Source organism: Melopsittacus undulatus, chromosome Z, assembly GCF_012275295.1.
Source record: "Melopsittacus undulatus isolate bMelUnd1 chromosome Z, bMelUnd1.mat.Z, whole genome shotgun sequence".
NCBI lineage: Eukaryota > Metazoa > Chordata > Aves > Psittaciformes > Psittaculidae > Melopsittacus > Melopsittacus undulatus.
The window spans coordinates 10458538-10470638 of record NC_047557.1 but is presented as its reverse complement, the minus strand read 5'-3'; the positions used below and the strand labels follow the sequence as shown (position 1 = coordinate 10470638).

General features: G+C 52.8%; 1 protein-coding gene across 1 annotated transcript; it reads left to right on the top strand.

The window, feature by feature from the left end:
* The first annotated feature begins 735 nt into the window (after window positions 1-735).
* Window positions 736-11628, top strand: FANCG (FA complementation group G). Its single transcript, XM_034073298.1, is given in 14 exon segments — window positions 736-952; window positions 3357-3485; window positions 4393-4586; window positions 5258-5411; window positions 6385-6515; window positions 6879-7025; window positions 7978-7992; window positions 7994-8139; window positions 8383-8449; window positions 8808-9145; window positions 9239-9294; window positions 9775-9912; window positions 10776-10908; window positions 11193-11628. Coding segments are annotated over 14 exon segments (1980 nt in total). The 5' UTR covers window positions 736-738; the 3' UTR covers window positions 11311-11628.
* The last annotated feature ends 473 nt before the right edge of the window (window positions 11629-12101 follow it).

Below are 12101 nucleotides of genomic sequence, written 5' to 3'. Positions count from 1 at the left end.
AGCAGGACTGGGAATGCTGCCTTCCCTTGAGGTCTGACTGGACTCACACATGGTTTGGAGCAAGATGGTTGTTTTCATTATTTTTCATTATTAACCTCTCTGTGCCTCAGTACCCTACTTGGGAAAATACTTAAGGGGATAGACCCAGGTTTGGGAAGCAATTTGGGAGCTCTGCATGCAGCGCAGTGCTACATTTTCCTGGGGATCTTTGCATATATTTGGCTGTTAGCGCTTTTATTTCCATTCAGCAGCTACACCTGGATGGTGGAAGGGAATTCTGGACTCTCTGCTGGGAAGCAGAGCCTTTTTTCCTTCAAAACAACCCTAAAACAGGCAAGTTGGCAGCGCTCATTCACCGACAGCTTCACCTCCAGGCTGGGCCGTGGCGGCTGGTGCCCCGCTGGCTCCCACTTGCCAGGCTGGGTGACCACTGACCTACCTCGCCGTGCAGGAGGCTGTGGGGAGCAGGCGCTTTGTTATTAAACGACTAATTAATTACTTAATCGGGTGGTGTGGGGAAGATCTGCTGCAAAGCTGATGTCTGTGAATAAAGCCGTGAGATCCAAGCGGGCCGTGCTCGTCTCCTCCTTCAAGCCCGTCTATAGCAGGGTGAAGGATGCTCCACGTGTGAGCCGAACGGCGGCTTCGCTCATCACCGAGGTTTGTCCCTCCGCGGCCACCGTGGCGACCGCCGCCTCCGCCGTACCCCGCTGTCCAATCGGGAGCAGCGCGGGCGCCATGAAGCGGCGGCGAGGGCCGGCCGCGGAGCTGGGCTGTCTGCAGGCCTGGGCCGCCGAGAACCGGGCCCTGGCCGAGCGCTGCCGGCTGCGGTCCGACCCTGCGGGCCGCGGGGGCTGCCCCAGGCCGGGTGAGACACGGAGAGACCTCCCGGGGGCGGTGAAGGGGCGGCAGCTGCGGGGCGGCTTCGGGGAGCTGCTGCTGAGAATGCGCGGTGAGTGCTGGACACGGGCGGAGCCTTCGGTTGTCCTTCCCGCTGTCACCGAGCGCCGGGAATGAGCGGTTGAACCGGAGTGGGTTGGGTTGGAAGAGACCTGAAGATCATCCAGTTCCAACCCCTGCCATGGGCAGGGACACCTCACACTAAACCATATCACCCAAGGCTTCATCCAACCTGGCCTTGAACACTGTCAGGGATGGAGCATTCACAAACTCCCTGGGCAACCCATTCCAGTACCTCACCACCCTAACAGTAAAGAACTTCCTCCTTATATCCAATCTAAACTTCCCCTGTTTTAAGTTTTAACCCGTTACCCCTTGTCCTATCACTACAGTCCCTAATGAAGAGTCCCTCCCCAGCATGCTTGTAGGCCCCCTTCAGATACTGGAAGGCTGCTATGAGGTCTCCACGCAGCCTTCTCTTCTCCAGGCTGAACAGCCCCAGCTTTCTCAGCCTGTCTTCATACGGGAGGTGCTCCAGTCCCTGATCATCCTCGTGGCCCTCCTTTGGACTTGCTCAAACAGTTCCATGTCCTTCTTATGCTGGAGAAGGCTGAGGTTCTCAATGCAAGTTCTCTGCCACACCACTCAAGTCTTAGAAGGCAAATGCAGGGACCATGAGAAAAAAGACCTTAGGCCTGCTGCATGAGAGGATCAGGCTTGAGACCATCTTAAGAACCTGAACGTACACAAGTCCATGGGCCCAGGTGGAATCCATCCACGGGTCCTGAAGGAGCTGGCGAATGAACTTACAAAGCCACTGGCCATCATATTTGAAAAATCATGGCAGTCAGGTGAAGTTCCCGACGACTGGAAAATGGGGAATATAACCTCCATTTTGAAGAAGGGGAAAATGGATGACCTGGGGAATTACAGACCAGTCAGTCTCACCTCTGTGCCTGGCAAAATCTGGGAGCAGATTCTCCTGGAAGGCATGCTGGGGCACATGAAAAACAACAAGGTGCTTGGTGACAGCCAGCAGGGCTGCATTATGGTACTGGGTGCATAGAGGTTTGCTCTGCTTACCACACACATCAAGAAGAGACAGATTGAGCTTATATGCCTTTATTTTAGACATACTCTTCATAATTCTGTGAAATGCCCACCCAATTCCTGGTACTTGTTCCATATGGTAATTAGGCAAGGCTGTGGCGCAGGCACTGTGGATTTGAGGAGCATTGTCTGGGGGTCGTGGTGGTCGTTTGGGGCTGTCATAGGATCACAGAATCAACCAGGTTGGAAAAGACTATAAAGATCACCAAGTCCAACCATTACCCCAGGACTGCCAAGTTCACCACTAACCCATGTCACTGAGGGCCTCATCTGCATTGTCTGTGAACACTTCCAGGTATGGTGACTCCACCACTGCCCTGGGCAGCCTGTTCCAATGTCTGAGCACCCTTCTGGGGAAAGAATTCTTCCTAATCTTTAATCTACACCTCCCCTGGTGCAACTTGAAGCTGTTACCTCCTGTCATAGATAGCCCCACTCATTTTACCCTTTTACGGCAATCCGTTGGTGAAGGACACTGGAATGCATGTTTAGTCTCACAGTTAACTGCATGTTCTTGTTTGGGTTAATTTATGACCCTAAGAGGCTCACTGAGCTGTTTTCTTTGCAGTTATTTAGCTGTTTCTTAGGCACTATCTAAAGGAGGACTGAACACATTGATTGGAGGGAATGCATCTGCTCCTCTTGTTGCAGCCTTCCTTTTCTTGAGACTCCTTTTCTTGCGACTCCCTTGTCCATGTCTAAATCTCTACACACAAATGAAATATTTATTTAAGTAAGCATCACAGAATCAGTTAGGTTGGAAAAGTTGCTGCCCTCCCAGACCAATGGGTATGTGCCAGGCTGCAGTTCCTGGTATCCTGGTGCTAAAGGGAGAGGAAAGAAACATTCCCTGCTGCCCTAACCTGAACTTGACCTGTGTTCCTAACCTTGCTGGGGGGATCTGGGGAGAGCTTTGGGGTTTCTGGAAATAAATGAAGCAAACTTTGTCCTGGGAAGCTGGGGAAAGGGGCCCATGACATAACCGTGGTACAGAGGAAGCCTGCAAGAGGGAGAGAGACACTGTGGAAAACTGTTCAAAAGGGTGTATTTGCTCTGGAAGAAGATAGACTATTGATGCTCTTCTGGGAGAGATGAAAGGTCTCAGTCTTTGAGGGCTGCAGTTCCTGGATAGCTGGGAATGGTGTTGGCACCTGGAGAGGTGATGCCTGATGCATCTCTAGCTACTGCAGTTCCCAAGCTGTTAAATCTCACCAGCACAACAGCAACAAACAAGAAAGGATGGTTCTGTTGCCCCACCAGCGCTGGGTGATGATACCTTAGCATGGATGGATGTTTGGTTGTTTCCTAGCCAGCTCATTTGGTTGTTGGGTTATCTGTGATCACAGGGCTGCCGGCCACCCTCCCCACCCTGCCTCTGGAGCTTACTGTCCTTTACAACTCCCTGCTTTTTAGAATGGGAGCATCTGACTCTGCCATGGAAGGACAAGAAGGAATACGCCAGGGGCTCCTCAGGGGTAAGGAGGTCGTCCTCTGCACAGGGTGAGGTGGTATTCTCTGTGCTTTGGAGATGTGTGGTGACTGACTGGAGGGTGTCAGCAGGGAAGCTTTGCTCTGTTGGGAAGGGTGGGAAGTGGTGTGGTTTGCAGCCAGGGGTGTTGTACAGCTGTCTGTCTGCCTGCTGCTGCCTGCAGGGGTGGGCCAGAGGGTTTAAAGACAATGGGTGTTTTTAAGGTGTAAGGTGCCAAGTCTCTAGCAAAGTTCTAATGACAGTAGTAAATGAGTGCTTTCTTTAATTATGGTGTGCCAGCTTCAAAGAAAACTTGCTGAAATAGGCTGCAGGTCAAAGGGGGATCTTCAGTGTTGCCACAGGTTTGCCTGATGGCAGGTGTCCTCAGCCAGAACCCAGCAGAGCTGGAGCTGTAGCTTTGTTGCTTCCTAAGCATTCTGCTCTTAGCTCCACTGTCAGAAAGCTTGGTTTTCATGCTGCTGAGGCCAGGTCAGCCCTGTCACAGAGTCACAGAATGGTTTGTGTTGGAAAGGACCTTAACCTCATCCAATTCCACCCCCCTGCCATGGGCAGGGACACCTCACACTAAATCTTGTCGCTCAAGGCTCTGTCCAACCTGGCATTGAACACTGCCAGGAATGGAGCATTTACCACTTCTTTGCGCAGCCTATTCCAGGGCCTCACAACCCTCATAATAATCCTTACATCCAATCTAAACCTCCCTTGTTTAAGTTTGAACCTGTCACCCCTTGTCCTGTCACTACAGCCTCTAATGAAGAGGCCCTGTCCAGATAGAATCATTCCCTCACTATGAGGTGCCTGTGCTTGTTTGAGGCCTCCTCTCCCTCTTGGGAAGGTCTCTATTACAGGGCACCAAACTGTTGTCTCACGGCTGTTTTTGTGTTTGTTTTTAGTTCTGGAAGCCTGTGGGGCTTGCGGACAGGATCTTAGCAGTGAGGAGCTGTGGCAGAAGGTGCTGCAGGAGGTAACTGTGGCAGAGCTGCAGGCACCTCTGCACCGACTGGGAGCCCTGCAAGCAGCATGGTGGCTGTCCACTGACCGCCTGGGAAGCATCACTGGCCTCCTCAGGCTTCTGAGCAATGCTGAGGTAACTGGGAATGGGCAGGTGCTGCACAGCTCCCAGTTAACTGCACCAGTGTATCTGCACTGGTTAAATACCCACATGTTTGCTAAGGAGGCAGAGCTCTCATAAATACTCTTTGTCACACACATTGCAAAATGTTGCTGTGGCATTTGGAGACCCGAACCCATCAGCCTGCCCAATCAGCATGTGTAATCCTCTCTCCAGTATCCCAGCGTAGTCTAATGGTCCTGAGTGTGTTATTGAGTCCCATAATACCTTCTGCCTCTCAGGGTCCTGGACCTTAAGGTGCCAGACAGGAGGCTTGGGCAGGCTGGAAGGGGGCTGCAGGTGGGCTTGTAGGGAGCAAGCTGTGAGCAGTGGGATGCAGAGGAGCCTTCTCTGCTGGTTGTGGGGCTGCTGAGCGGTCCCACCTTTATGAATGCCCTCCAACAGCATTTGGATCTGCTTGTCCAGGAGCCCCTTGAGGTGCAGCTCCCTCTAAGGTGGGGAGGTGCTGCCTTGGGCCAGGCAGGAATCACTGCAGCAGGAGGGTTGTAGTTCAAATAACCTGTGGTCCCCAGCACAGAAAGAGCTGTCGAAGGGTTTGGTGGGACTTCGGTTTCCCTGTGCCCTGGGATCAGTGTTTCCTGCTTCCCTTCAATATTCCCAGGCCTCTCATCTCTTTGTATTCACAGGACCTGGGAAAAGCTCACTGGACCAAGGTGGAGAATGAACTCCTCTCGCTGCTCAAGGCATGGCGAGTGCCTGCTGAGGAGGACTCCCTGTGCCTTGTACAGAGCACCAGGGACTTGAAAGAGATCCTCTACACTTCAGCAGCCTTCCTGCAAGGTTTGTGTGGAGGAGGTAACCACGCCAGCACAGCCTCCCATTGCACTCCTGTCCCAGGAGCCCTCTCCCTGCCCTTATCCTGGGTTGTCTTGCCAAGCTAATGAGCCCTTGGGGATTTCTGTGCTGCTCCTTTGGATGAGTGCCTGGGCTGAGCCTCTGGGTCTCTGTGTTACCATTCAGTATTCAAATAGCTTCTCTGCTTTTTCCCCAGCTAAGCCTTTCTCTGCACTGTCACAGGGTTCCTCTGCCTGTCTGTGGTTTTAGGTAGGTGTCCGGGCCACGCAGCGGTCTTGTATAAAGCAGAAGGCTCACAGGGAACTTAAAAGGATTTTACTTTCTTCTGTCTTCTGGTACCTGCTTTGTTGCAAGCACTTTGTTCCTATCAGATTACCATGTTGCAAGAGCCACGCAAAGCTGTTGTGCAGCTCTGTAGCCTGGTGTCACAGCCTTTGACTGCTGTGTTCTGTCCCTCACTGACTGTCATGACAACCCCAGCAGCTCCGGGGACAGCTGGGCAGCTTGGCAACAGCACTTCCAGGCACCTGAAAGGGAAGCTTGAAAGGGGGATTGAAAGAAAAGCAAATGCCATTCACACCAAATATTAATGAATTAATATCCCAAATCATCCTGCTTGGAAATGGCCCAAAATAATCTCTCTGAGACTCTATGTATGTTTCCCCAGCTGCCCAGAACCTACCTCTGTCCTTGTTCTGGGCTAAGGCAGGCATCTTGCTATCTGGGCTTAGAAGCTGCTATTATTTCTGCTGGGCATTACCATCAAGTGGCTTCTTCTCTTGCAACTGCATCAAAACAAAGAAGGCAGCTTGGCACCATACTTCTGTGCACTGCTGGGATCAGGCAGACACCTATGGCTAGACTTGCCCACTGGGAAGAAACGGATATGTGTGCCTGTCTGGGGGCCATGTGGGGCAGAAAGGGGAGCTGCAGAGCTGAGATGTTGGGTCTGTCCTAGGGCTGCAGGAGTTCGAGGCTGGGAACTTCCCCACCGCCCGCTCCCTCCTTCAGGAGGCTGCAGGAGGATTCTGCTCCAAGAAGGTTCTAGCCCAGATCTACACCTGCCTCGGCTGCTGTGCTCAGCGAATGGTAACAGCCGGGGGGAGAGGGGAAATGCAGCCTGGAGCGGGATGGGGAGGCTCGAGCTGACTTCCACACTGCCTCTGTGTGGTCCTAGGCTGCTGTATAAAAGTGAGGTGTTATGCTTTTATGGGCCCTTGTGGTCCCAGTTGTTTACAAAGACAGTTGCAGAACCCAAGCAGGGATTTTGGCTGAGCATAAAGGGTTGCTGCAGAGAGAAGCTCAAAAAATAGCTTGAGGTGTGCTGCTTTTGACTACAGTGCAGCCTTTACTGGGGATCACTGGGGAAGCAGAGCAAGATCTGGATTACACTCAGCAGTAAAAATCTGAGCAGGATGTCCTTGCAACATGCACCTCTTCCTGTCTAACTAGGGCAAGCCTCAGACAGCTCTTCAGTACCTGAAGCAGGCCCTCCAGGTAGACTTCCAGTGCCTTCCTGCCCTGTCCCATGTGGCAGCAGTGTACCATGACCTGGGGAAGACAGACGCGGAGCTGCAGGCCCTGGCTCTGCTCTATGAGGTTTGTGTGTTTCCTGTAGTTCTGGGTTGATGTTTGCCCAGTGGAGCTTGCACAGAGCTTCAAGCAGGCTCCTGCCTTCTGTATTTGAGCCTGGAGGAGTCTCCCAAAGCAGCCATGTTTTTTGGGAGCCTGGAGGAGTCTCCCAAAGCATCAGTGTTCCAGCCATGATGCTGCTTTCAGCAGTGGCCAGGACAGAGCCCAGCATGATCTGCAATTCCTGCTTGGCACTTTGCAGTTCACGTTCTTGGCAGCTTGGGAGAAGAGGTTACACTCATGTTGTTAAGCCTCAATCTCTTAATAAAGTACCTAATAAGAGGCTAAAGAGGCCTTTAAAAGGTAGATTGTGGCTGTGGGGGCTGGGGTGGTGGTGTTATTAGCCATAGCAACCTTGGACTGCCTTGAGAGATTTGCTGCCTTGACTCTGTTGAATTGATAGTGCTTCACACCAAGTTAGCAATTCAGCTGTTTATGATCCGTAAGTGTCGTGGTTTAAACCAGTCTGCACAGCTCGTGCACTCACTCCCCTCCCTCGCTCCCCCAATTCCCAGAGAGTTAGGAAGGAGAATCCAAAGAATGTAGCCCCCACAGGTTGAGATAAGCACAGTTAATAGCTAAGGTATAACACAAATCACTACTGCTACTACTACTACAAATAATAATGATAAAGCCAATAACAAGTGAAGAGAATACATCTCACCAGCCACCGACCCATAACTCACCCCATGCTGCCTGACCGAGCACTGACCGATACCTCCTCCATCCCCCCAGAGCTCCAGCCCTTCCGGGTCTCTCCCGGTTACATCCTGGGCATGATGTGCTATGGTATGGAATACCTCTTTGGCTAGCCTGGGTCGGGTGTCCTGTCTCTCCTTCCTCCCGGCCTCCCTCCTCCCTGGCAGAGCATGAGGCTCAGAGCATTTTGTTGACCATATTTCCTGTTCCTGTTTCACAGGCTCTGGAAAAAAAACCCTCCAGCAGCTGCTTCCTCTAGTCCGTATTTCCTAATCCGAACAGAGCTGCTTGTCCACGCACCAGTACTGGCTTCTCTCCTTCACCATCATCACCCCTCTGAAGTGAAGTACCTCCTGGCACAGCGGTGTCTCCAGAATGGGAGGTAAAGGCACCTCTGGTCTACTTACAACATGCTGCTTGTTTGGGCTTTGTGGTTTTCTTTGTGCTCTTGGGAATCATCCAGTTCAGTACTGCTGCTGTAGCTCTGTTCAAAGCATGGATATCATGACCAGAGTGAATGTGGTGCAGGGGGAACCTGTGGGCTGGAGATTCAAGTTTTGCCTGGATGCTGCCACTTGTTGGGGTCCCTCTGCTCTTTCCACCACATGTTTTGTCCCTGTTGCAGAGTGGCTGATGCAGTGGAACATTACCTGGATTTTCTGGCTCTGCTTCAGGAGGGGCTGCAGCAGCAGGTAGGTGTCCTGCTGAGGTGACTTGGTGGATGAGGTTTAGATCCTCACCCCAAGGCCTGGACTCCAGGGTTCAGTGTCCAATTTGAGATAGAAAGGAGATGAGGTCGGGACTGGTACCTCTGACCTGTGGCCTGTCTACTCGGGATTCACACCACAGACCATTTGCCATGGTTGTCTGGAGAAACAGCTTCCCCTTCCCTTTGGGGAGCAGCTGACAGGCCCAGTTTAGGATGTCCTTCACTTGAGGAACAGGGATTTGCTGCCTTATTGTGCTGAACTGATAGTGCTTCACAGCTCCTGCCTTGTCTGATGGGCTCTGCAGTTCTGTGTCAGCACTGCCACCACTTTTGCTCCCCAGGTGCCCCTAAATGATAGCTCAGCCATTCCCAGGATCCCTGAGGTGTTCCTGGAAGCAGCATCTGCCTTGGAGCAGGCTGAGAGGTACCAAGATGCCATAACTGTGAGTGAGGAGGTCATCAGCCGCACGACTGGCCTGATCCCACGGGTGTTACTATTGGAGGAGAGGCCAGAGCAGCCAGAATGCCGATCACCACAGGCAGGGCTGGCCAGTGGACTCCTGGCTCAGAAGAAGGAGAGCTTGTCCTGCCTTGCCTGGAGAGCAGCTGGATACCTGCACCAGGGGTGGGTGTTGGGAAAGCTGGGTGAAGTGAAGGAGGCTGTAACACAGTTCAGCAGGTAAGAAGGGGCTCCCCAGCAGGCAGCAGTGGCTGCTGGGGCCAGAGCAGGGCTGGATGACAGCTTACAGCTCCTCTGTCCTCACACCTGCAGATGCCTCGAAGAGCTCCTGCGAGTCCAGCTTTATGGGCCTGGTGCTGAACCAACAGGTAGGACACTGCAGTGCTGGGACTGGCTGGGTTGGGATCTGTGTGCTTGGCAGCAGGGGGCACTGAAGGAACTGGCTGGAGCAGGGTTTGGCCTCTGCTGTGTGTCCTGCCCCATAGTCTAGGTGACAGTTAAATAGGCTGTGAAGCAGAAAGCTTCTCCAATCTAGATTTCAGGAAAGAGATCCCTACTGGTTGTGCAGATGGGCAGCCAAAGGCCAGGTTGCTGCTGAGGTCACTGTTCACCATAGCCATGTAATGCACCAAGCTCTTGGTGTTCTTCCCTCTTACCCTCTGCCACTGTGGCCTCCTCCACCCTGGCTGAGAGGCTGGTTTCACCAAGGTTTCAGGGAGGTGGAAGATGAGCAACCCAAGTAAACACCTGGCCTGTCCTGACTGCAAACCTGGCTCTGCCTGCTGGGACAAGGGAGGGAATGTCTGGAGGATGCTATCTTCAGGTACGTGCATGTCTTCCTGTGCCAGAGAATCTCCTGCCAGAAGTGGAGGTGCTCCAGAAGATCAGGTTGCTCGCTCTCATTGGGAGAGGTGTGCAGTTCCTGGAGCTGGGGAGGCACAAGAAAGCCTTGCTGGATTTCCAGCATGGTTTGCAGGTTTCGCCAGGTAAGAGGCTCATTTTGGTGAGGGACAGAGAGGAATTCCACAAATCTGTTCTGGGCTGTTTTGCTCTCTTCAGAAAAGCTTTATAATACAAATAATTATGCTTTAGACCATACTTATGTGGACGTCAAGGACTACAGTAGTGCTACAAGCAATTTTACATAGTTGAGATGCTTCTCTGGAGTCTGGTCAGCTCACTGCCCTGGAGCAGCAGACCAGAACTATTGTTAGAGGAGGATATCGGAACCCTTCCCACAGCCTGTGCTTTGAGACAGCTTGGAAATATTCCTTCTTCCTGCCCAAACCCCGACATGGTCCTCAGCCTTTTCCCAGACAGAGGAGCTGGAGCCTTGCTTCGTGCTGGGAAGCAGCATGTCCATGCCTGGCAGCCCAGAGGCTGAGAACAGAGGCCTATCAGGGAAGAGGGGAGTGGAGCAGGAAGCTGTACCTCTGAGCACAGCTGAAGTGTGTCCAGTGCTGCTTCTGGAGGTGACCCCCTGTGTTCAGCTGTGCTCACACACTGCACAGTGTGAGCTTCAAGAGAATGTGCCAAACCTGCTGCTCCTGGTCCTGACAAAGCTCCCTCCATTTGGAGGTGCAGACTTGCCTGCAAGAAGCCCAACCTGTGTGGAAACAGAGGTGTGTCTGGCTGTGCCTTGATGCAGTCTGCCTTGATTGCCAGCCCCAGCCTTAATTAGAGCCTATGATGCAGCCAGAGCCGTCTCCTCCCCATTACACCACCTCTCCTCACACTCTCCCCCTTGTCTGGCTTCTGACCTTCCTTTGCAACACCCTGCAACACACAGACAGCAACAGGGACCTGCTCCTCCCCTGCTGAAGGCTGAATCCCATTTTGTGTCTTGCAGGTGACCCAGCTGCTGCCTCCTACCTGGTGCAGGCCTTGTGGAACCTGGATCGAAAGCAGGAGGCAGCTGCTCAGTGGCAGAAGCTCTCGCAGAGGCCCTCTAAGGAGGATGGGCAGCAGGAAGGACAGGGGAGGTGTGTAGAGGGATGTGTGGAATCTCAGGTAGCTGCATGAGAGCTTCAGCAGGACAGCCCATGTTTCCAGCTGTGTGGACAGGAGCTCAGCTCCTGCCAGCCTGAGTGCACAGCTCAGCTGTGTCTGAGGGGCTTCCCCCCTTGTCTGCTCTGAGACCATGGGCTCTGCAGGGAATCCCCAGGACACAGAATGGGAGGGTGGAGGCTGAGGGTGAACTTCTTAGGGAGAATGTGTCCAGGGAATGCCACAGTCCTTGCTCATGCAATGCTACCTTCTCTTTCAGGCCTGTCCCTTTGTACCTGGTTTCATGTCTGAAGCAGGCAATGTTCCCACACAGTGATGACCTTGCCAAGAGAATACAGAATTACCTCGGGAGCACAACACAGGACCACCCAAGCTAACCCAGTCAATCTTGCTGCACGGGGCTAGCACGAAGCCTTTCAGGACTCCTCCAAGACTCAGCGTTACTCTTGAATAAAGCTGGATTCCCAAAGGACTGGAACAGAACTGATCTTTTGTAGTAAAAGTGCAGATTTTTGCTATGAGAGCCCTTGGCTTTCAAACTCATGAGCTGTAAAATCCCTCTGTTTAGTGTAATGACACTGGATCCACAGAGCCCACACCAGGTAATGCTCCGTGTCAAGCCATAAGCCTTTAAAATTGGAGTGAGAGTGCTGGGGCTGATAATGCAGAAGCAGAATAAAGGCAGTGATGGTTGATATAAGGCAGAAGTTCTTCACTGTGAGGGTGGTGAGGCCCTGGAATGGGTTGCCCAGGGAAGCTGTGAATGCTCCATCCCTGGCAGTGTTCAAGGCCAGGCTGGACAGAGCCTTGGGTGACATGGTTTAGTGTGAGGTGTCCTTGCCCGTGGCAGGGGGGTTGGAACTGGATGATCTTAAGGTCCTTTCCAACCCAAACCATTCTATGACTCTATGAAAAGCCTCCTCCCTATGTACTTTAAGGGCAGGTTTTGTGCTCTTTCCAGCACGCACCTTTTTCAATACTGACTCCAAAGTCGAGACCCAGAGGCTCAGCCCAGACCCTCGGAAACAGCGCAGGATCCCTAACGGCTGTTTCCCTTGGGAATTAACCCCGGGATAACGGCAGCACCATAAGAACCTAGTGCTGCCACGAGCATCCCCCCCCCCGAGCCCTGGACCACGCTCAGCATCCCCCTCCTCCCGCTCTCTCT